We start from the raw sequence: 25,192 nt of genomic DNA, 5'->3' as shown, positions 1-25,192 counted from the left end.
AGAATAACATCAAAACTATTTCAACACAACTCAAAAAATGAGCTTATAGTAAACAAAAATTTAAAGATTAAAATAGTATCTACATTTCAGTTATGCTTCCTTATAATACATTGGGACTTTTAAGTGCTAAATAGATTTCTTTCCCCTATAAAAATTATTTTTCTCTCAATTGCGTCTTCCTTTTTTTAATCTATTCTAAATTTATTTTAATGGCAACAATCCAGAAATTATTTTGAGTCAAACTGACAACATTAGACCATTACCACATGTTTCTTGCCAACCCGTTAGTTTCTTTATTTTTAGTATTCTGAGATTTGTAGGTATACTTATGTCTATTTAATAAACCTATGGAGAAAGTCAAGAGCATGAGAAGAAACAAATCTCAAAGGTAAAACCCTATGTATTTAAATGTCAAAAGAAAAGGAAAATCTAGAAAAATATATAAATCAACAACCAGATTGTTTTATTGATTTGTCCTTTTAAGGTGCATGACTGCCTTCCTAAGGAGTTTAGTTGGCCATTCAATTGTTTGTAAAGCATCTTCCATCATTCCCTCCCATACAAGTTACCCTGCATCACAAAGGAAGGACAAGAAAAAGCAGTATCTGCAGAATCCATAGGCATCAGTTCATGAAATTCTCTAGTAGAACTTGCTTTTGAACTTGTACAGCTTTTAAGGAATGAAGTAAACTGAAAAATTTCTACATAGTAAGATTAGAGACAATTTAAAACACATCCTGTCACCACGCCTAAACTTGCACTAAAGGTTTTTAAACATGTTATGTTCCCCTAGTGACAAAAACATAATAGTATCTGTTGCACTGTTCTATTCTGGATTCTGAAAGAAAATAATTGCCAACAAAATGCTTTGTGTTGTATTTTTTAAATTTAAAAATCAATTTTCATAACTGATCATCAGGAAAAATTTATAACTGAAAATGGGCTTTAATAATATTCACTACAGAGAATCACAATGGTTTATCAGTAATAAAAGCCTTAATTACAGACTCAATTATTGATATACATAAATGAATTACAGTTTTATTACCTGTGCAAAATCTAAACTGGAAAACAAAGAAACCATTCCTGGGATTTATTGCCTAATGCCAGTGAGATTTTTTTTTTAAATTTTCCTTTATCTATGAACTGCTTCTACATATGCTAGTAGGACAACCCCACCTGGTCGCAAGGAGGAAGAGGAGGTGTGTATGAAACCTTGTGTGTGAACTGCAAACGTTGCCTTGAGTGGGCTAGTTGAACAGGAAGATGGGCAATTTTTTGGCACAATGCATTCATTGCCTATCACAAATAGGCAACAAAACTTCTGTGCTTTAGAACCTTGCTGAGAGAGTAAGTGGAAAACAGAAACAACATCAACAAAAATTTGTTCTTTGTTTTAATCCTCCTTACCCGTAAATTCTGACCAACAATGTGGATAAACTAACCACACAAGGATGCAAACCTCCTTTGAACCCATAAAGCTGAAAGTAATCTATGCTTGTAATTGGGAGGAAAAGCATTTGACTAACAAGAAAGTCTACATCATCGTGGGACGAATGCAAATTGTGCTTAGAAATTGAAGGGCTTGTTCCTCATCTTTCACAAGGAAGTTCAAAAGATTTTGGGGAAGAGAAACATTTCTCCCTCACCTCCCTAAAACTCAGTGTGTAGAAATACCCTGTGAAAATGTGGAGGCATTTACTGAAAATTATTACAGCTTCTAACCTTTGCTAACGAGTTCCAGGGCTAGGTAATTGATTATAAAAATGAAATTGCATTTACCATTTGCTAACTTCTGATAAGCAGCAGCTATATAATCGATTCTCACTTTCAGTATGCATCCAGCTGCACTAATATGAAAGCCTGTATGTGAAACACTGGTATTTTATCTAACAGGTCATCTATTTCACTGCCTAGTTTCCCTCTGTGAAAAAAACCTGTATTGTCTATTTCAGTGCATTTGGTGTTACCACTGGGTGAACGACCCAAGTGAGCTGCAAGGTTATCAGAAGTTATTCATATCTAGTTTTAATACCAGGCAGGTAAAAGAATAAGCCTTGGTGCATACCACTATTTTTCTTAAACAGAAATTGAAGAGACAAAAAGAAAGCTATACTGCCCCCCTTTACTTCCCAAAAATCTGCAAGTCCCCTCCTCCCCTCCCCACACACACAATTCCAGTGGAGTGCTTTTCATATGGCACATGCAAAACCAGGCTACATCATTAGCTGGCACAAGCAGCTGGAAGGATGGGTATGCAGGGAAAATTCCAGAGTGAGTTACTTGGTCAGAGATAAAACAAGACTTCAGAAGTCACAAGTCTATACAAACTCATAGGCAAAGGCTCTACAGGAGATCGGAAAGTCCCGTCAGGAAGGCTATATTCTTCTTTTGACTGCTGAAAACCAAACTGCAAATAAAATTTTCCCCAGTCCAAGAATGGAAATAAAAGGAACTACTTTTCTGGGAGGGAACCTAGGAGTCAGAAACAATCACTAGTCATCATTCCACAAGTGTCCTAAGCAAACGGGTCACAGAAATCTGTCAGATGTCAATCCTGTGTTGCTCCCTATACCACCACTGGAAAGAGCATCCACAGCTCCAGCTGGACCAAAAGGTAAGAGACATGCTACTTCCACAGCTCTGAACATATAGACAGATGTCCACCTCCCCACCACCTTTCAATGACTTTCTCCTAAAAGACACACAGAAGTCATTCAGCCTTTACTTCTGCTTTTTCTCTTAGAAAATTTTCTGATTTCTCATTTCTTCTCACTTCTGTTCTCACATTGTCCCTTTTCTCCATGAGACTGTGCAAAAATAAAACCCAGAACTCCTGTAACACATTTCCTCTATTAACAGCAAGAGTGAGACTCCACCCATGCTGTTTTCTCCTTCAACACCTGCAAAAGGGCTATAGTCTCTGAGGCATAGTTTGGTAGACAAATCTTGATTAATTAGCTGTATCAGAATAGTCTGCTAATATAAACGCAACTCACATCAGCATGTATATTCCTGCCAGCATAACAAACAATTCTCCCTCCTTATTCCTCTCACTCACTTTGCTTTTTGACAGTGCAGTCTGCTCACGTAAGTGCATCCATGCTAGTGCCTGAGCGAGTAAAGAAGCATCAGGGAAACATACGTTATTTGCTTGGACACTGTGATCCTCTAATAAAAACACCCCCTTTAAGGTCTGTAAGATAATTAGCACTGCTTATTCCACCTGACACTTTATCTGATATGTTTCATCTCTAGCTTGTAACAAAAAACAACCCCAAACAACAACCCAAAGCCAGTGTTTAATGACCCATGGGGAGAGAAGCCATCCTCCTCTTCTTTACATAATCTCCTGCTGACCTAGAGCACAAGGCTCTCTCCACATGGTCACTCAAAATGGGTCAAAGAAAAGAACTTTGAATCCTCTCCACATTGACTTCTGATAGACTCTGACTTCCTTCACTATTAACAGCTGATCGCTTTTCTCCATGCCTTAATTACTCCTAGACTGGGAAATTCTGCAAAGAACTTTGAGGTATTGTTTGAGATGACAGATGAGCCTGTGATTAAAAGATTCATGTTATCATGCTAACAGAGACATGGCTAGAGCAAGGCAAAAAAAAAAGTTTAATCCTATTCAGATCTTAACTCCAATCATTTCTTTAACCCAAGCACAAGTACAAGCAGAAAGCACCATGCCTAAAATAAAAGAAATCACTCTTCCACTTAGAAGAGAGAACAGGGCACACACTAGTGTTTAGTAACTCCCACCTTCTGGAAGCCTTTATATAGGGTCTTGCCTTCTATAATGCTTTTATGTGCTGTAAACCAAGATTTTACAGGTTTCAATTTACATCGAGACAACTTTTTCATGATTTAAGTCTGTTGTAGCTAGTCACAGTGAACCTTCGCTTACATTTTACAGTCTTCCAATCTGACGAAAATGCACTTAGGGAGTTCAAACAACCTAAATGGTCATTATTCACAATAATCTACCAAAATATGCTTCACTGGAAGTTAATATTGAAAAAAATACAAGCTCAAATTAAAAGTATTCTGGCAGTTTATTTTAAAATAGCTGTAACAATAAAGCACTACAATATCTTGTTGAAAAGTGGGACACAAGCACCACATGAATGGGACCATAACTGAATTAGTCTACCCTGCAAAACAAACAAGTAATCATCACAGGATTTGATAGCCATGCATATCCTAATCTCAAAACTAATAAGGCAGCATAACTATAGAAATAGATGTCTCATGTTAAGTCTCATAAAAGTCTCAAAACTGCAAATCTGCTCTAAAGGATTTCCTCACATTTTAATTAACAACCATAAAAATATTGTGATGAGATAATCTCAGTTTATATGGAAGCATTTTCTCCATTTAAAATTATATGCAAGAAAGCTTAGTAAGCGGCATATTCCCTGCTGACAGGCACAAAAAAAAATATATCCTCTCTCATATATCTTATATATGGAAAAAACCATGTGTGTGCAATTTAAAAAAAATGATGGTTTAACAAGTCAGCTGGAGATGTGAACTTGCATCATATTAAGACAGACTGAAATAGACCAACCTCACTACCTAAACCATTTCCCTGCAAACTATGCTAGACAGATACTCTCTGCAAGGAGCAGAAAGATACTATGACTCAAAGCCAATATCCAGCATCCTAGCAGCCCCATGCCACCACTTACAGTAGTGGGGGCCCAAGAGGACACGGTAAACCTCTAGCCTAAAAATTAGGTCCTAAAGAATATATTTAAATACTTAGAATCATAGAATATCCGGAGTTGGATGGGACCTATAAGGATCATCAAGTTCAACTCCTGGCTCTACACAGAGCCAGCCAAGTCAGAGCGTGGGACTGAGTGTGTCATCCTGACGCTTCTTTAACTCAGTCACGTTTGGTGCTGTGACCACTTCCCTGGGGAGCCTGTGCCAGTGCTCAACCACCCTCTAAGTAAAGAACCTCTTCCTAATATCCAACCTAAACCTCCCCTGTCACAGCTTCACGCCACTCCCTCGGGTTCTATTCAGCACCTACCCCTTCATTCCCCCTTGTCAGGAAGCCACAGACCATGATGTGGTCTCCCCCCAGTCTTCTTTTTTCCAGGCTGAACAAACCAAGGGACTTCAGCATCTCCTCCTAAGACTCCCCCTCCAGACCCTTCACCATCTTCGTTGCCCTCCTCTGGACACTCTCCAATAGTTTTGTGTCCCTCTTGTACTGTGGCACCCAAACCTGCACACAATATTGGAGGTGAGGCTGCACCAGCAGTGTAGAGTGGGACAATCGCCTCCCTGGAGCAGATGGCCGTGCTGTGCTTAATGCATCCCAGAATATGGTTGGCCCTCCTGGCTGCCTGGGCACACTGCTGGCTCACCTTTAACTTGCTGTTGAGCAAGACCCCCAAATACCTGTCAGCATGGCTGGCCTCCAGCCTCTGATTTCCCAGTCTGGATGTGCAGCCAGGGCTGCCCCTTTCCAGGTGCAGAATCCGGCACTTGCCCTTGTTGAACTTCATGCTGTTGGTGATTGCCCAGCTCTCTGACCTGTCCAGGTCTCTCTGCAAGGCCTCTCCACCCTCAACTAAAACAACAGCTCTTCCCAATTTAACGTCATCTGCAAAAATACTTAAGACACCTTCTAGTCCTGAATCCAAATTATTTATGAAAACATTAAAAAGAACTGGCCCTAAAATGGAGCCCTGGGGAAGCCCACAAGTGGCTGCCAGCAACTTGTAACCCCAGTTACTATAACTGGGCCTGACCTATCAGCCAAATGCCTACCCAACGCATTATGGATTTGTCTTAGCTGTATGCTGGACATACTTGAATAATTTCAAAGCTGGGTGTTCAAACACATGCTGGATCATAGCCCAAAACTGATGCATTAGCTTAATTTCTGCATTTTGTGACTTGGCACAATTGCTGTTATAGGTTTAGAGCGTGTCAACTACCAGAGTTTGATGATCCCCACCACAGCTATAGAAATAGCATGAAAGCTCAGACAAGAAAAAAAAAACTTGACAGTTGCAATTTCAGCAGCAGTGGATCATACAGTTCTATTTATTAAAGCATTCATATTAAACAGTTAGTGTTACATGTCTTCAGAGTTGATAAAGACACATTGTAAGACTATGGGCTGCTTTGTTCCAGAGCTGAAAATTTATTCACTATCTTGAATGACCACACAGGATGGTACACATTACTCCAGAGAACATCTGAGGGCTCAACAGGACAAAGCAGGATATTTAGGTTGCCCAGTGATTACACTCAGCCCACGACACCCTTTCCCTGAGGATAAGAAGAAAACATTCAGCATTTTGCCCTCCCCTCCCCCCCTGCCCCCCCCAAAAAGACTTTATTATTAATAGCTTTCCAGGTTATCTGTACTGACCCAAGAACAGAGGGGGAAGGTTGTCCAGAAAGGATGCAGTCACCCTATGAGCACAGGCCATGAAAGCCCAGGGTGGAAGCACTCAACTTTTGAGAAATCTTGGCAGGGAAGCAGATGCCTTCCCAAGGCTGGAAATAACACTGCATTGTATGGCTGACAAGGGGGGGAACATAAAGAGCCAAGTACAGTGGCGTGGCAGTACATTGTGTGGACCAGGGGAGCCAGGCTGCTAATTACAGCAGGTGAAAGGAAAGGGAGGAGGTGGAGTAATTGCCAAACCCAGGAGAGCCCCTGGCATTGCAGACAGGGAAAAGCAGCCACTGCCTATCTGGAAACTGGCTTTTCCCATGCTCCTGGGTGTCTTTTTACCTGCTCCTCTCCCTCAAAATACTCGTATCTAAGATTCTCCTTAACCTCACCATTTTCCAGAAAATTTTCTGTTCTCCCTCCACAACTTGTTTCACTTGCAAGCAAAAACCCAGCTGCCATTTCTGCACCAAGTACTTACCTCCTCCCTCCAGATTTCTGCCTCCACAGGCCCGCCAGCCACGCAAAGGGGTGAGATGGCGCACACCAGCCCTGCACAGCTGGGGCTGGTGCCCTCACCTTCCTTCCTCCTCCTGCCCACTCTAACCCCCATGGCTACCTACTGCAAACACTGCTTCCCACTACCTCTTCAGCAGCAGCAGATGTGCTGAGCTGGATCTGAAAGCTGGGTTCCCCTCAGGTTGAGCTGTCTTCTCTGGAAACACACCCATGAGATGTGCATCAAAATGACTACTTCTCCTGTTGAGGCTACATCCTTTGACAGGCCTTCCCAAACAGCATTTCCTTGCAGCTGAAACTGGGAAGAATGACTCTTTTCCATGACTTTGCCATACTATTTCTTTTCACAGGCTTTAGGAACAAACCTGGTTTAACACACTGGGAGTAAGCTCTTTGCCTTTTACTTGTGTACATCACTTCCTGCTGATAAATGAATGATCTCATGAATCAGAGATGCTGACTCATGTCTGTCTTTGGCACCATCATAGGTTTGACAGCAAACTTCTGTGAGAGAGTTCCTGTCTGCTCCAGTCAAAAACATTTGCTTACAGAGCAGTGAACTTGCAAGTATAAAACCAATCAGTCTTCCTTTTAACATTGATACAATCTGTCAGAAATTCAAAGTGCTGCTCTTGCAATTCTAAATATTCTTACTGTTCTTACCTCTAAAGGAGTTCACTCGAAAACCTACAGACCACAGACATATAATAGTCAATGACACAGTGAGGTTTGGAAAATATTTTTTCTAGCATATTGTTTGCTATTCCTCAGCCTGAAATGTTCCCAAACATCTTCTGATGTTCAAATGCAGTTTATAAATCAAAACCACCTCTATTATGTTATTTTGTTTTCTTTAAATTGAAGAACTTACACTTTTTTTTTTTTCTTTAAACAGCAGATGCTACAAGAATAAAAATCAGTAGGAAAGAGTTTCAGTATTCCATTTTCATATCTTTTTCCCTTTCCTAGAATCTTGAAAGACACATTCAGACTCCTCTCCAAATAAAGTGGCAGAAAAGCAGCGGATTTTTCAGTGTGAATCTGCATGCCAACTCGTTTCACAAAATCTTAACCCCCCACTCAAGTGTTTCATCAGCGGAAGAGGTCACATCTGGCAATGCAGGAAACACAACACCTAGAAGGCACGGTTAAAGCCTGTGCAAGGACTGGGCCCCAGGGCTGTATCATGCAGCCACCAATGCTCCTCAGCTGCAGCAGTAGCTGCTGGTGCTGGCTGACGCTGTCAGGCTGCCCTAAGAGCCACAGAACACTCAGCCTAGTCCTTTCCTGCAGCAGAGGGAAGAAATACTGTCTTGGAGGAATCACTGCTCTTGCTCCAAGTCCTGGCAGGAGCTGGACCTCTCTCAGCTTTCTGACCTGGGCACCCGCTGTTCAGGTTCAGATCACACAGCAATTCCCACCCTCTGAGATTCACAGGGCAAAGTTTAGCTACCCTGACACAGGGAGAACTCTGTAACATACAAATCATCTGGGACTTCTGCAAATATAATTTGTACAAGGCTAAACACCACGGACTCACAAGCAGCTTGCTGGCAATAGCAATTACCAAGGCTGTGCATCCACTCCAGAAGCAACTCACGTAAAATTTTCTAGCCTTGCAGTTGCAACTAAAGCATTACCTGCCAGCCAAAGCCACACAGTGCTTAGTATGTTTGAAGTTTAGCTCATGAAAATGCCACAAGAAACATAAAACTGATAATATTTTTTTTCCCCACCACTGGAGTAACAAGAGTAAGTTAGAACATTTAAATCCTCTTGCATGAAATGCACACTGAGGTACTTCCACCCTGGCTTAACAGCTGGTGAGTCCCATGGCACTGAAGGGAATAAACAACCAAATTGCAAAGCGACCTCTCCCAAGCCTCTATCAGTCCCAGATCACAACAGTTTCCTTGTGCTTGTAAATATCACTGTTTGAAAAGCCTGGTATGCAGTGCTAATTACTCCAGAGACCATTGATCACTGCCCTCTTTCATGAAACGATAATAAAAATTAATTTAAAAAAAAAAAACCAACAAGCCCTCAAGCTACATTTAGTCCTTAGTCTTTAATTCCCCCTCTTCATGGAAGGAATTTTGTATTTTTTTCTTAAAAGTTACCATTGTGGAAGATACTGGGAAATGGCTGAGCCAAGTGTTTTTTTTAGCACATGGAAGATTTAGGTCTTAACCTCACACCTGGAATTAATGCAAGCCTGGATAAAGCTTCTGTTTTTCTAGTACCTATCTATCCCTCCTTTCTTAAAGGCAGAGTAATGGTCCATCTTTTACCAAAAAACACCCCATACAAAACAGAAACAAAAACCTGCATCCTGACTTCTCAAAGAGTTCTAACAAGAAAATAAATATTTGCGTGGCAATGCTCTTATTAAAGCTTCTATTACCAATTTGCAATTGACAGGGTCCTTCAAGATTTTTGTAGCATTTACCATGCTCTGCCACAGAACTTGCAGACTGCAAGCCACCAACCTCTTCACATGGTTATGAAAGAGTCTGTGCTGTACAGTACATTCAAAAAGAAGTATCAAATATTTATTCTACTATGTGAAGAAAGCCTCCTTGTCCTCAGCACACTCAGTGCTCTGCTCTTTCACTTACATGAAAAGCTCCTCAGAACAATCATTGCTGTTTACAGATGACAACATCTTGAAGGAGGACTAGAAAACAATCAAAAAGCAAGAAAAAAGCAAGTGATTTATGAGCTTTTGTGAATGAGAATCCACACCTGAGACAAAGCACCCTGCCACAGCAAGAGGGCTAGGTATTTATATATACTTACGCAAAGCACTTTCCAAGTGTGAAGCTTATACATGGCCCTCAGGAGCAACCATAACAATAATTCATTTCAAGAAACAGTTTAAACACACTACTGCCCAGAAAAATTAACAAGCTTTTGGGCTGAACTATCAATTTCAGCCTCGAAAACTACTCCCACATCTAATAAAACTGGACTGTGATTTCCAGCTAAAAATGATTCACCTGCCTTTCCTCCTCCGGGTGCGGATATCGCCCCTCACAACACCCCGCTTCTCTCTGGATAAAGCTTCTGGCAGCTCACACTCACTCATTCAGCATTCATTGAAGAAACACACTGCTTTATTCATTCCTCTGTGCCCTGTGCCGCTGATGCAATAGAGAGAGAGCCAAAGACCATGAGCATACAGAGTATGCTGAAGCCTACCCCTCCTTATCACTGCTGTACTTGTAGATGGACATAATAATTAAGAAGTGGCCCACAGAGTGCTTTGCATTCAACCCTGGAGAAAAAGTGGGACACCCCTAACATAAGCAGATGCTTCTCTGTGGCAGTTCAGAGGGTAACCACTGCCACCAGCAAAAGGGGGGAATTTCTTATGACTGGAACACAGGCTCTTCCCCTGTTACACAGTGGAAAGGAAGCAGTCACTATCAGTGACCACCATTCCAGAAAGTTTGATCTCTGGCACTTCACACTGTTCAAGAGTTAACTCCAAAGCTATGCTCTCACCAAGTTGTGCTGCCACGGTGGCTGCAGTGGTGCTCCAAGTCCCCATCTGTATGAAGACAATAGCCAGCACGCTCTGCAGAGTTAACGCTGTCAGCGTGCCTGGACACCCAACTCGTGCCCTCACCCCCCTCCCTGACCCATTGCGGGATCTGAGTCTCATACAATTCCTATTCCCCCTGCTTTATGCCTCTGGCTCTCAGGCAGACATGACACATCTTACAGTTCCATCCTATACTAACAGTTTGACAGGCCAGGTTTGCCTTCCCTGGCCCTACAGCAGCTTCCTTGCGTCTGCAGACAACAAGGGCTTTTGGCTCTTCTGAGATGAGAAAAGAACCTTCTTTCTAACAAAGCAGACATACACTACGTTAAGATGCACAGATGATGCCAAATAGATTCTGTGAATATGAACTTCTAAAAAGTTAACTTGATGCTCCTACATCCATGGATATCACCTCTGCAACACGCCATTTACTTTCCACTACCCTCAGCAGCTTTACACTCTTCCTCCTGACACGCCTCCCCAACAGCTGTACAGGAATTTTGGATTTAACGCTGCCGGGCACTTAAAGCAATAAGGAACTAAACGAAATGACCTGCAAACACAACTGAGTCCAGATGTACTACCAGAACCTGACCCCGACCAAACCTGCTGTTGAACTTTCAGAAGCCCCACTGCGACATCAGGGATTCACGCAGACACTTCGGAATTTGCTGCTGAGGGGCCCCACATATTAACTGGGGTCAAACCTTTAGGGTAAAGACTTAAACTTCAAAGCTAAGAGAGAATCTGTTGCATCATTAAACAGTACTGTGATGAGCTAATTTAAACTAAAATGTGGAGCAGCTCCTGCTCCAAAAGACAAAGCTCTGTTACAGAAGCCATGTCAAGAGCTAAGGTACTAGACCAGAAGCATTTTCTGCAATTTTACATATGCAACAAAACCCCACACTTAGATTGGCAACAAAGCTGCAAAATGTAAATTTATGTAACATGAAGCACAAGTTGCTTATAGATTGGTGACTGTTTCAAACCACAGAACTAACTGCACAGCAAGCTCTGCATTACAAAGAGTTCTCATCTGTGCAGAAACACGATAGTAAGAAACACAGTTCGCTCATATGAACTGGAAGCCAGTGGGACATTCATTGATTTCCCTACTGCTTCTGTGTGTAGGTGGGGTTCAAGACTAGCAATAAGTTGGTGCAGTAGCTTGAGAACAGAGAAGTAATATTAAACTTTACAGTTGATCACAGTCACGAAATCAAGTTGGAAAAATTATCCCCTTGCTAACCTTTCAAGCTGTCAAGTGCACGATGCAAATGTTTTCTGATTTACGTCACTAGCTGTCAACATGCCACTTCCTTGCCAATGTCAGAGACTTTTGACTTCCCCGATTTGAGAAAGCAAACCTCATAATGCTCTCATTGAGTGAATTTTAAGATAATACCTACCCTATCATCTTCTCTATATGCAACCACTTGTTATACAACTTGATGCACCATATAAAGGAGGAAGGAATTGATTCAGAATCCTTCACTCCACTGCAGTCACAGCTACACTGAAGTTCCCCAAATCCTGCCTAAATATTCTGTACTTTGTCCTTGTTCTGTTCCATGGTTCGCTCCGTAGGTAAAGGCCATTAAGTTAATCTCCACACTCTGAAACCGCTAGATGAAGCCAACAAACAAATGTTATTTTGTCTGGATGAGTCACAGAACTCCCTTTGCTAAACGCTTGCCGGTTTCTACATTTCATGAAACAAAATTATATGTCAAAATAGAGTAATGTGTATGCTAATACTCCAGATAACCAACAGCAAAATAATTGAGAAACTGCAACTAAAGCAACTGCATCTCACAAATATTAAAACCTCACACTTGCATTCAACTGCCGATTATTAAGGCCCATTCATACCGGGTATTCTCTATAAGCTACCCCAGTACAGAGCCTTCAATGACCATTTACTATTCCAACCTACAGAAACTCCATCAACCCTCTCACCTTCCTAAAACATTAAGCCTTAGGAATTCTTCCTGGGCAGCATGATAAACCCATAACTCAACAGCAATTTATTGCAAAATAAGTTGTTCCACTTTCTAAAAAACAAAAAGCCTGAACAAACACACACCCAAAAACCACCCACAAAAAAAGCCATAAACACCCCTCTCCTCCCTCCCCCCTCAAAAAAACCCAACCAAACCAAAGACTCATCTAGAACAACAACAAAAGCCTGAAATGTGTCTCAGTTGTGTACAAGCTGCATCTATTTTGTTATCTAAAATCTATGGTTATTTTCTATGCTTAGATTGGAAAAAAATATGCAACTTTTGCAGCAAGTCGAATGATAAACGTCATTTCTGCAGGATTCATCTGATTGAAGAACAATGCTGAGTTCATTACAAGTTTACTTGAAGGTGACCAGATTTAAAGGATTTTTAAACTATTTTTTTAAAGAAGGGGCTGGTCCATAACAGGACTTGATAATCAGTTTCAGAATAGTCTGATGAGAAATAGTATTTTAAAAAGGATCCAAGAAAAATATAAAGACCTAGGTTCACAGAACAGTTACCAGCTTTCTATATGTACCTGTTTCTGTATTTGTGACATGTAATGGGTCAAAAGCATACCAGCACATACCTAAGCTTTTCTTTTCCAGTAGCCCAGACTCTGTTTACAGAGCAGCATAGATATTCCAGTTCTTTCAGTAAATTACTGTAGGATCCTAAAGGAGTATCATTTTTGCTAAATAAAGGTCCTATTTAACACATCCTACTGGAAGAGTTTTGTTCCAGCTTTCTCTCACCACAAGAGTCTATCTAGAGGAATCATTCCCTTACCCTGTTAGTACCCCATTTCATGCAACACCACTCTTGGCCCATTTCATCGCTGGAATGCACCCTCTTTTTATCTAATTCTTTTTGAGTTTCTCCACAAAGCCACCCCCCAGACAAGGAAAGGTCATTTAAATGCCTGATTCTGCCACGTGGCCATTTAAAAACGCACACTATGCTTTGCTCCAACAAGAGACAAGTTATCTCTAATTGAGTCATCTTCTTGGGTTCGCCTGTTATGCGATTCAGAATTGTCCTTCCTTCTCCTTCATGCAACAGGAAGCCCGTGATGGAAGGAAGATGCTTTCAGAAACAAAGCCCAGCACCACAGGACACTGCTAAGAAGGAAAGACTTTTAACATAACTTTCAGGATGAAGCCAGAAAAGCAGAGACTCACTGCTTCTGACAGCAAGGTGGCGGAGCTCCCTCTATTGAATTAGCTGCCAACATCTCTTCAAGTTTAAGAGATGCCAATTGTGGTCAGAATCTGCGTTCTGCTAAAACCTCAGAACTTTCCCCCCCAAAACACCTAGGACACACCCATGAGGAACGTTGTATAAGTAAGGTAGCAGAGGGAAGGGGACAGCCACTGCACAGAGCTTCTGGTACAGGCTGAAATGTCACCAACCAGCTGGGGCTCCAGCCCCAAGGACTTCCTGCCATCCATGAGACCTCAGGAGATGTTTAAAGTTTGACTGAGGTTTGAGCATCTTCCTTCAAGGACTAAAACTGCTGTGACCAATACTCGTGTTTAAAGATGCTGGGAGGTCCTACAGGCAGGGCTACCACAGCACAAACACAACACAAAAACAGATGCAGTTCAAGCATTCGAAGTCATTCACTGCTGTAAGGGGTTAACTACACAGAGCACAACCTAATTGAAACCAGACATGGATATATATACTCTCTGAAACACTCATAAAAATCACCAAATGCACTTTTTGCTTGTTATCAAGGGAACAGCTTAGTATTTCCATTGCTATTGAAAGCACTTCAAATGCTTTCTAACCAAACGTTACAGAACTGTTCTAACCCCTGATAACCTCTTAAAATCATACCCTAAAGCTGCAGGCACATGCTCTCGCTCTCTCCACTGTTTTATCACTTTCTCCCTTTTTTTTTTACCTCCCAAAAGAGGCACATTTCTTATCAAGAACAAAAATACCAGTTCAGTAGAAGCAGCAGTTGTTTTAATAAGTAAATATTTATTTGCCTTTCTAGAGACCTAGATGCATGATAAGAAAAGCAATTTAATCTTAAGCCAGGCAGATATTCCTTAAAAGAGCCACCACTTTGGAGCAGTAGATCAACATCCACTAGGATAGGAACAACTGCAATTCAAGCCATCCTCAATAAAACACATAGGGGAAGAAAACCAAAACAAAACCAGATGATAAAAAAGGAGAAAATTTGATCCGATTGCTGCCAGTACTGGATTGTCAGAAGACTAGTTGTACTGCAATCTCCCCTCTTAAAGATGAGATTCATTTCCAAATGTATTAAAGACAGGAATGTATCGCCTCCTTTAATATTCATCCCATTTTAATTAAAGGAAAGATACCAAGATAAAGAACGTGTAGGTCAAAGCCTTGCCTTCAGGGTAGGTAACACTCAATTTCAAATCAAGGGGAGTTTTTAATGTTCAGTTTTTCCTGGAAAAAAGAGAAAATCACATTCTGCTTTAGACAATTCTAATTATCACCCACAGCATTTACAGTTCTTGAAGATTCTCTCATTTGAGCATTGGTGCATGGAAGCGTAGCTATTTTTCTTGAAAGCAGAACTTGAGAGAAATCAGCACACTGCAAGAGGGTCCTCAATTCTCTTACAAGCATGGCCTTGCAGTTTGCATGTACTGTCTACAGAAAAAGTTATTGTAGAATCACAGGAAAAAGCTAGCCAACCCAGAGGAACCTTGAGGAGCACTGAACAAGACCATACTATTAGTGAAATGGAAAAACAGTTTCCACAATCCGCGTGGTAGTATAAAAACAGCCTAGCCCTCCCACACATGAAACAGCAGTGGAACAAGCACTGCAGACCAAACCACAAGCCATCTTACCTGTCACATAGCACACGTCACAAAACGTGGAACTCAATATTGATCACCTAGCGTTAGGAGATCCAATTACAGATTATAGATACTACAAAGTTAGTGCATTCAGTCGCTCAAGCGATGCTCGAAGTAAACACCTGTACGCCTGGCTCCTCTGTAGCCCATCTCCTGTTCTGCAATCTGCCTTTGTTTCACTCAACCAGTCCAAACGCACTGTAACAAAAAGTCTCCATAAAGTCCCTACGGCAGGAATGTAAGAAAAGTCCACAGAAGTGTGATGTAGTATGACTGGCCAACACATCAAAGCTACTGCTGCTACTGTAATGCTTGGTTTTATGTGTGGTCCTTCTGTACCATATGTAATCAGACCTGACATAGAAATCTGCAGTAAGCACTGTTACAGCATAAGACTATAAACCACATTACAGAATTCGTGCATTTGTAAGAAAATACAGAAGATAAATTTATCCTGATCACGCAGATGTAATTTGCATTATTTAAAATACTTAATGCTGTTTTCTTTATTTTTCTCTTCATGTGTCAGAATCACAGAACGGTTTGGGCTGGAAGGGACCTCAAAGCTCATCTAATTCCAGCCCCATGCCAGGGGGAGGGACACCCTCCACTAGCCCAGGTTGCCCAGAGCCCCATCCAGCCTGGCCTTAAGCACTCCCAGAGAAGGGGCAGCCACAGCTTCTCTAGCCAGCCTGTGCCAGGGCCTCATTGCCCTCACAGGGAAGGATTTCTCCCTTATATCTAATCTAAATCTGCCCTCCTTCAGCTTAAATCCATTACCCTTCATCCAATCATTACATGCCTTTGTAAGCAGTCTCTCTCCATCTTTCCTGTACTTTATGTACTGTTTCCCCTTCAGGTACTGGAAGGCTGCAATAAGGTCTCTCCAGAGACCTTCTCCTCTCCAGGCTGAACAAGCCTGTCTTCACAGAAGAGGTGCTCCAGCCCTTGGATCATCATCATGTCCCTCCTCTGCACTCGCTGCAACATGTCACTCTTATGTTGGGGACCCCAGAGCTGAACACAGTACTCTGGTTATCTCACATAAATATTTAGAGATTCTGTTCCCCAAAACTTTTTGCTGGAAATAAGACAAATAGCTTAACTACTACAAAGACAGATGAAGTTATTTACTCTGGGATTACATATTAGAATCCTGCGTTACTTTCAGGAAGGAGAAAAAATGATACTGTAAGGATGGGTATTACTCTTACACAGGTGGAAAGTAGAAATAAGACATCCTGGAATTAAATATGACTTACAACAGAGATATTTATTTCATGAACATAACATATATTTTCTCCAGTAAAAATCAATGGGCTGGAATTTCAGAGATTTACAGACCTGAATGATTTCTGTTGTTGCCTTCTGCCTTATAAGAAGTGCCAGCAAGAGGAGAAGACCACAAGAAAAAAATTTATGTTGAAAGACTTTTCTAGCATATACACAACAAAAGAAAATGAAAAAAAAATATATCAAACACCCCCCAAAGCAAACAATTTAACAACTTGTAGATCGCTTAAAACTGAGTCTGACTTCATTACCTGTGTGTTATACCACAGACACATAACCTAATGCAATTTACATACACGGTGCCAATTTTTCCTGACTTCAGTCTCAGAAAAAACACACGCCAAATGCAGATCTTAATACAGGAAAAGTTTCTCTAGATCAATGCCACACCAGGCATACTAGGAAAAAACAGAGTCAGGAATGCGAACACAGCAAGTATCACAAGAACAAGACCACTACGTGCTACAGCCTCACTAACTTACGCAGTATAGTGATGGGAAACAAGCCTTTGGTGGTAAAACGCAGCATGAGATGCTCTCAGCCTCTTAGTTACAATGAAACAGAAAGTGGGGAGACGGGAAGCTTTACAAAGGTCACCACTAGCTCCTGATGATGAGATTACTTCCTTTTCAACAGTCAACTTCCTCTAGAAAAGTATGATATTTTAATTGGTATGCTCATTGAGTCTGACCTAGAGTTAGTCTCCTAGTACCAAATGGGGACTCTGACCACTGTTTTTTTTTAAATGGGTACCTTCCATTTAAAACCTGGGCAGTTGATTCTCTGAAGGAAGAAACTCAAGATGTCTCACAGGGACTCCAGTGAGCTTGAATATTGCTGAAGAGATCTACACCTGATGCACATCTACTTTTAATATGCTTTTAATAGCTTATCTATTGCTTTCTATATGCAAACGTGAAATGGAACCCCCAAAAGCCAAGCATCATAACAGAGTAATATATCCGAAATTTGTTGTAGATGATAGCAAATTACCTACCATCTAAAATAGCTGAGATAGCAAGGAGAAAAAAATGTGAAGTATACAGTAATATCAAGACCTTTTTATAGATATTTTTATATTTAAGTGTCTTTTATATTCCACAGAATAAACTGGTAGCTAAAGATTTAAATCCTTGTGTTAGGCTTTCCAGGCATTTTCAGTACTGCACGGAGTTTCTAAGCTGAGGTGGGGCTGGCTTCTCCCCACATCTGCTTGCCTGCTCTCCAAATAGTTAGCCTGAGCTTCTCCTTTAGGGGGCAAGGAAGAAATGAAGAGCAGAAAAACCTTGGTAAACGGTTTCACCTCCAACCTATGTAGACCACAGGTGGTCAAGTCCCATCTTTTTATAGAGCTCCACCAACACAACCCTTGAGGGAAAACATTTATGGTTTCACCTCTCCTTCAATGGGAAAACGCAGACAGCTGCACCATCAGTGAGATCATTTCGTATTTACTGGGATAAATCTCACCACGGGGGCCAAGTCTTGCCTCACAGAAGCACAAGCTCTTATCTCTTTGGGTACTCCACGCGCCTTTTGAGACTTCAGAAAATGAACAATCTCTCCTGAAAACCTCCTCTACATCACAGACCCAGCGTATTCTTTGCAAACTGCTGCTGAGACTGATTTTATGTCCTACAGTGATCGTACACTGCACTTGCCAAAGCAAAAGCCCTAGCAGAACAGCCTGACACACCGCTTACGGTTCTCCAGTGCTGCTTTTTGTTCCGTTCCCAGGTTTTTTTAGTATTCTGACTGGAATTAAAGCTCCGGCAGCCTTACTTTAGTGCTTTCTACGTTAACTAGCGCTTCTGCAGGATAAAACACAGATCCAGCCGGCGAAAAAGGTCCGCTCTTAGAAGTAGGTTTCGATGAGATCACAGTGCCTGTAAATGGTTAACTGGAGAGCACGCAAAAACAAGGCAGAGGCCGGGAATGAAAAAGAGACCCCACACCAACTCACACGCTCCTGCGAAACCTTTGGCTGTTGCAAAGGCAGGCACAGGGAGGCGAAGCCATTTCTTAAAGCAATACAAAGTGCTACCACAGGCTGACGCTCTTTCTACAAGAATAATGAGGCGGTGTCGGCGGTGAATGCGGAACTCACTTCACAGCTTCTCCCTCAGACTTCACTTTCACGCTCAATATTTACAAAATAAAGCCTACAAACACCTCACGGCCAAAATATTCCCAGCACAATTAGGGCCGTTTAGCGCTTCCCAGTTCCCTAACGCCCCTGGAGTGCTTTCACGGAGCGGGGGAGGAGGGAGAGGAGCTACCCACGCGAACCCGGTTTCCCCGGAGCAGCCCCGTCCCACGCTGCGCTGCCGGCTGCTCGTGCGCGGGGTGGGGGGGGGGGGGGTCCGGCAGCGGGGCCGCTCCCCGCCCGCCCGCCGGGCGGCATCACGCCCATGGGGCATCTCCGGGCACCCGCCGGCCCCCGGATAGCTCCGGTCCTCCTCGGCAGCGCGAAAGCGGCAGGCAGCCGTCGGCCCCACGGGCAGCCGGGCACCGCCACGGGCGGCGCGGAGCGGGGAGAAGCGGCTGAGCCGCCGAAGTTGGGAAGGTTCGCTGCGGAGACGCGAAGTGAAGCGGGCGCCGCGGCTCTCCTTCCCGCGGGGGGCAGTGCCCGCCGCCCCCACTGCCCGGTGACAACGCCCCGGAGGGATCCCGCCACCGCTTTCCACGGGGAAAGGCGAGGCCGCCCCCGCCTCTCAGTCCCCCGCACCGCTCCGGGCAGCTCCTGCCTCTCCCTCGGGAGAGGCGGCATCAGCCCGTCCGCCGGACGCCCTCGGCCGCTTTCCCCGGGGGCCGGCGGCGAGGTCGGGAAAGAACCAACCCCCGCCCGCTCCCCGCCGAAGCGAAACGGGGCGCGGAGGGCACGAATGGCTGGGACCGACCCCCGGCGCACGGCCACGCAGAGACCCCGCGGTAGGTGTCGGGGCGCCCCGGCGGAGGGCGGGCGGCTCCTCCGGCAGCAGCGAGCCGCGGGCGGGCACCGCCACCTGCGGCCCCGGCCTCCCTTCCGCCAAGTTACGCGCGGGCGGGACGGCGCGGTCGCGATCGCTCCTTCCCGCGGGCGGACGCTCACCTGGCGGCGGGCAGACGGCTGCGAGCAGGAAGCAGAGCAGCAGCGGCGGCGGCAGCGGGCGGCGGCGGCAGGAGGCGCAGGCGGCGGCGGGGGGCTCCATCATCCCGCCTGCCCGCGGCGGGACCGGGAGGCAGCGGCGGAGCAGGGCGGCGCGCCCGCGGGGTCTCTTCCCTTTCGCAGCGGAGCGGGGACGCGACTTCTCCCCCTCCGAGATCCGGGAAGCGGCAGCGGCAGTAGCTTGTCCCCCGGCGGCGGGAGGAGCGGTAACTTCCCGGGCGCGGGCGGCTGCTCTCCCTCTCGGCGCGCTGCGAGGAACAACTCCGCACCGGAGCAGGTGGCAGCTTCCCTCTGGCAGCCGAGCGGCGCTCCAGGACTGAGCTGCGGCGGGGAGAGGCGGAGCCGAGCGGCGCGGCGGCGCTGGCCCGCCCCCAGTACCCCCGCCCCCCTCGTCCCGCCACACGGCCCGCATGCAGCGGGGCGGGGGGAAGCCCCGCGGGCAGCCCGAGCCACCGCCCCGGCGGCCTGCAGCTGCCCTTGCCGCCGGGGACGTGTCCCACGCCTCCACCGGGGCCGCGCCGCTGTCCCCAGGCCAGCTGGGCGACGGGCGGCGAGGCTGGCGGGCGTGCGGGGGGCAACACTCATCCGTGTCCCCCCCTCCAGTCACTCGTCCTTCGCATCTGCGAGGGGCACGGGCTGCTTTTTTGGCGCGGTGCCCAGGATGCCCGTATTTCAAGTCAAAAGCTAAGAAACAAAAACATAATAATGAATAATCCCGTTCTGTTGTGTGTTTGGAACCGTGAGGGGTCCTGCGTTACCCTCCCCATAGCCAGAATGAAAAAAAGAAACCCGTAAAAAAGGAACCGAAGGTAATAACCACCAGTTTAGTGAGGTTTCACTAATTCCGCAAAGGATCGGGTGAAGGGGAGGGAGAGGAGCTCGCCTGAAGAAATGCGTTGTAGGGGAAGGAGGGATAATTTGGCACTCCTGGAAATCAGCTGCCCCAAAGGTCAAAAAGATTTCTCGTCAGTGTGATCCAGCCGGTGATTTATTCTGTTTCCATCTGAGTAAGCAACGCTGTTTCACAGAGAGGGGAATGAGCACCCTGACGCCACACAGCCAAGTTTCTCAGCTAACAGCAGCGCAGTGTGATCAACATGTAGCCCACGCTGTCATATGAAGCCAGCCCGATGCCCACAGCATGAAAAGATGAATAATGTACATCATGTGGTCTCTTCAGAGGGACTTTCTAGTAGTGAAATCCGAAGTGTCAAGTGCTCTATCTTGCTTTACCATGTGATGATGTAAATTCATGGACCAGAACTTCCCCAAAACTCCTGGAAATCAAAGACAAACTTAATCGGTCGGTTCTGCAAATGCACTTGCTATTCTGAAAACAATTTCCATGATGACTAACAACACTTAAATATTACCATGATACAGAGCAGGTTTAGAATAACACAGCCTGTGTGTTTTTGTGCTCATCTGTCGTGCTTCGTTGTTGTAAGGTGGGGTAAGGATATTTTGCTTTTAGAACTTTGAAGCGTTGTCTTCAATTCAAAACACCCTTCTGTTCTACAGAATTTTTTTTTTCATGTTGTGTAAGGCATGCAATGCAATCAATTTTAAAAATGTTTCACTTTCTAGGCTTACTGCTCAGCAGAGCTCTGTTGTCCTTTGTTTTCTCAGTAGATTTCTCTCTCTGGCTATATTACTAAGCAGATTCCAAAAAAGCTACTACTTTTAAGAACAACCATCTTTTTTGTCTTGCTCTTGAACCTCATTAGTATTTACCATTCAGTGATTTATTTTTCTTGCATGTTTAAAAGCAGTGGAACGCTTATTACTGGGGATATTTAGTATTTTTATTGCTGTAGAGCCTGGAGACCCCATCAAAATCTTGAGAGAGGCACTGTACAGAATTAATATACACCAAATCCAGTTAAAAGTTGTATTCCTACTATAGTTTTCAACTTCTAGTGCTTCTAATACCATGTGCTGATTTTTCAACAACTTGTGGTCCATTACAAATTAAGGGCCTAAGCCTGCCTTCTCTATTGGTATGGGCAAATTGTGTCTGGGAGAAAAGAATAGTCAGACTCTAAAAGTAACCCAAATGCAAACAGACATGGGAGGGGAGAGGGCTTATAGGCAAAAATTCACTGGTGCTCTTAGCGTATGTTTTGTTTTAAACATGACAATGACAAGATTAGTTTGTATAAGTACAAATACAGTATTTGCCAGTTTATGGAATTTAATAATGTCCAAGCCCTCTGTTTTTAAAAAACAGATGATTAACTGTTCCCTCATCTGCATCAAGATAATGAATAGTATGCATTTCCTGCCAGTGGGAGCGAGGATGAGGAAGCCTTTGTGAATGTTGCAAATAATTTCCAATGGCATGGCGCAGAGACTAAAAGGCAAGCTAGAGAGCCACACTTTTCAGACAGGCAAAACACACGGAGTCCTTTTACAATTTATGCTTAAGATAGTATTCGGAAAAAACATTCAATGACTATTTTTCTCTCGGATCCATACTGAATGTGTTTTTTAAAGTCTGTCAGAAATATGAGAAATGCAGAAGATTACATTAAGGGCATAATACTTAAATCAGAAGTATGTTTTGTTTAGGGTTTCCCTCACTCCTTTGTCATTTCTCTTCAAAGCTGTTTCTACCTTTCACTTGAAAGGAGCTCTTTGAATTCTGAGTAAATAGAAAGCATCTCAAGCTCAGATTTCTCAAATGTTTTGATAACTTTACAGGAATTTAAATGTGATTAGAAATTGTCAAGATAATTATTAAAGATACCTTTATATGCTATGTCATTTCCACTGTCCTCAATTCTGAGATTTGTAATTAATTCCTTTAATGTCTTTTGGGTTGGCAGAATACAGATTTGTTGTTTTACGGATTATTTTCTTGGGCCATGTTCCTCTTCCCATTGAAGTTAATGGGAGTATGAGTGAGTCACTGATCTGTTGGGAAAGCAGCAACTGCTCGGCTTTAAAGTCCAAAATAAACATTAATTCTGAAGAATTTAAAACAGTAAAAAAAATCTGTAGAAAATATCTCTGAGTTTTGAAAACACTAATAAAAATATATTTGGTACATGCTTATTCCTATCAAACCATAGATTTTCTATTTATGTGACAAAGTGGATTAAAAGTATAATCCATTAATAATGGTTGTACCTCATAACAAAGAGTTTTTGTTAAACAGAAATACCACTTCCCATTTGCAACAGATGCGTAAAATACTTACATTGGAAGCAAATTTCTAGCAGGAATAATAGAGAATACTGTTGAATAGAGCACTGCTCAACACTCCTGGTAATTTAATCTCTTGTTAATAGTGAGTGAATAAGCTTTAGCCTTGGAGGATAGTTAAGGGTAAGGATATTATGTCAATGAAACTCTGGATGCTGTGTTGGCTCAACATTCGGAAGTACAGCCTGCAAAACGTAACCCTTCTCTTGTTGAATTCTAAGACAGCCATTGAACACAACACCCAGCCCTGTATTTATGAAAAGCTGGTTCTGTTAGTTTAGCTAGAGACTCTTAAGTTAAAGGTGCTAATTCAGAAGATACCTACATAGATATAGATTCTTGTCATGTGCACTGATATTCACTGCAACGTTACCTAACACCAAGGGTTACGTGTGAATGGAATCCATACCGCCAGTTATGACATCACTGAAGGAATCATTAGTGAATCATCTGGGACTTTGGTCATATTTTATGGCAGTTGAGGATCCCACAAAGTGCTTCCTGCTCCCTTAGGCAACTGAATACCTTTAAATACCAGGATTGGCAAATCTGAGCCAGGGCACAATGAGGTCAGACAAAGTCTTCCACTGACTGCTTGATTAAGGTACAAGTCACAGTGGAAGAATTTTTTTCGTTTGTTGGGACTTAGTTTCCTTTGCTCAGTATTGGCACATGAGCGTAGCTAGTAGCAAAGTCTGAAGAGCTGTCAGGCAGAGAAGGGCCTGGGGGTGTTGGTTGACTGCCGACTGAATATGAGCCAGCAGTGTGCCCAGGTGGCCAGGAAAGCCAATGGCATCCTGGCTTGTATCAAAAACATTGTGGCCAGTAGGTCTGGGAAGGTGATTGTGCCCCTGTACTCAGCATTGGTGGGACCACATCTTGAGTGCTGTGTCCAGTTCTGGGCTCCTCACCGTAAGAAGGACATTGAGGTCCTCGAGCGAGTGCAGAGAAGGGCAACCAGGCTGGTGAAGGGGCTGGAGGGAAAATCCTATGAGGAACGGCAGAGGGAGCTGGGGCTGTTTAGCCTGGGCAAGAGGAGGCTGAGGGGAGACCTTATCAACTACCTGAAGGGAGGTTGTAGAGAGGTGGATGTTGGTCTCTTCAGCCAGGTGACAGGAGATAGGACAAGGGGAAATGGCATGCAGCTGTGCCAGGGCAGGGTCAGATTAGATGTTAGGAGAAAATTTTTACTGAAAGAGTTGTCAGGGCCTGGAACAGGCTGCCCAGGGAGGGGGTTGAGTCACCTTCCCTGGATGTGTTTAAAAAAAGGGTAGATGAGGTACTTAGGGATATGGTTTAGCATAGGATGGGAATGGTTGGACTTGATGATCTTAAAGGTCTTTTCCAACCTTCTAATTCTGTTATTCTGTGAAAGTCTTTCTGATTTAGATTGACTGTATGGTGGAGCATCTCCAGGTCATAAGGTATTTCAAACAAAACATGGGGGCAACAATTAGAAAATGGTCAAAACCCAGATTTGGGCTAAAAATGAACCATGACAAATAAGAGCAAAGAAAAAAGCTAGCTTCTTTAGCTGCCTGCAAATTTGGCTGTCTCTGATCTAAGTGAGACCCATGTATTTAGAAAAAATAAAATTTACAAAAAAAACCAAACACCAAAAAACTCCCAGAACACCCAAATTCTGTGTTTCCAGTGTTTCTTCACCACAAAAATGTTCCTATTAAAAAAAAAATCAGCAAAAGCCTGGCAGTATTGTTATAGTCATCAGCATAGCAATTAGGCTCCTGAAACAAACTTATTTTCATATTACCCATGTCCAATGCACCTGTTTTTTACATAATTTAACTAAAGGACCAGTACTGTACAAACATTCATTAAAATAACATTACACTTGCATTATATACAAAATACCCAGAATGCCTTCAGCTGAGACTAATTTTTCATAAAATATGAGCGGAAGATAGGAGGAAGGAGTTTGAAGAATAGATGATGGTTATTGTCTTTAAAATTTTTTGAACTACCTTAAAAAAAATTAAGAAGGAAAATATTAGACTAGAAGTAGAAGCAGGTATAATGCTTGGTATGTTAACTGTTAAGTGCATAAAGAGAAAAATCAATTCAGGTCTTTAGGTTGGACCAGTATATATCAACTTTGCTGGCCACCTGCTTGCCTTTTGTGGAGGTTCAGTTGCCTTTTAATCTGCCTTTTTTTTCAGG

At 43.4% G+C, this 25,192-nt stretch overlaps 1 protein-coding gene across 1 annotated transcript in view; it reads right to left on the bottom strand.

Annotated features, from left to right (window-relative positions):
* The window catches only part of ALCAM (activated leukocyte cell adhesion molecule), a 118,552-nt gene extending 98,689 nt beyond the window's left edge, over positions 1 to 19,863 (bottom strand). The window contains 1 exon segment of the mRNA XM_084272197.1: positions 19,751 to 19,863. Coding sequence (XP_084128323.1) covers positions 19,751 to 19,853 — 103 coding nt within the window. The 5' untranslated portion in view covers positions 19,854 to 19,863.
* Between the last annotated feature and the right edge of the window lie 5,329 nt (positions 19,864 to 25,192).

The sequence above is a fragment of the Gallinula chloropus genome, assembly GCF_964237585.1.
Source record: "Gallinula chloropus genome assembly, chromosome: 1".
Taxonomy (NCBI): domain Eukaryota; kingdom Metazoa; phylum Chordata; class Aves; order Gruiformes; family Rallidae; genus Gallinula; species Gallinula chloropus.
This window is presented reverse-complemented; position numbering and strand designations above follow the sequence as displayed.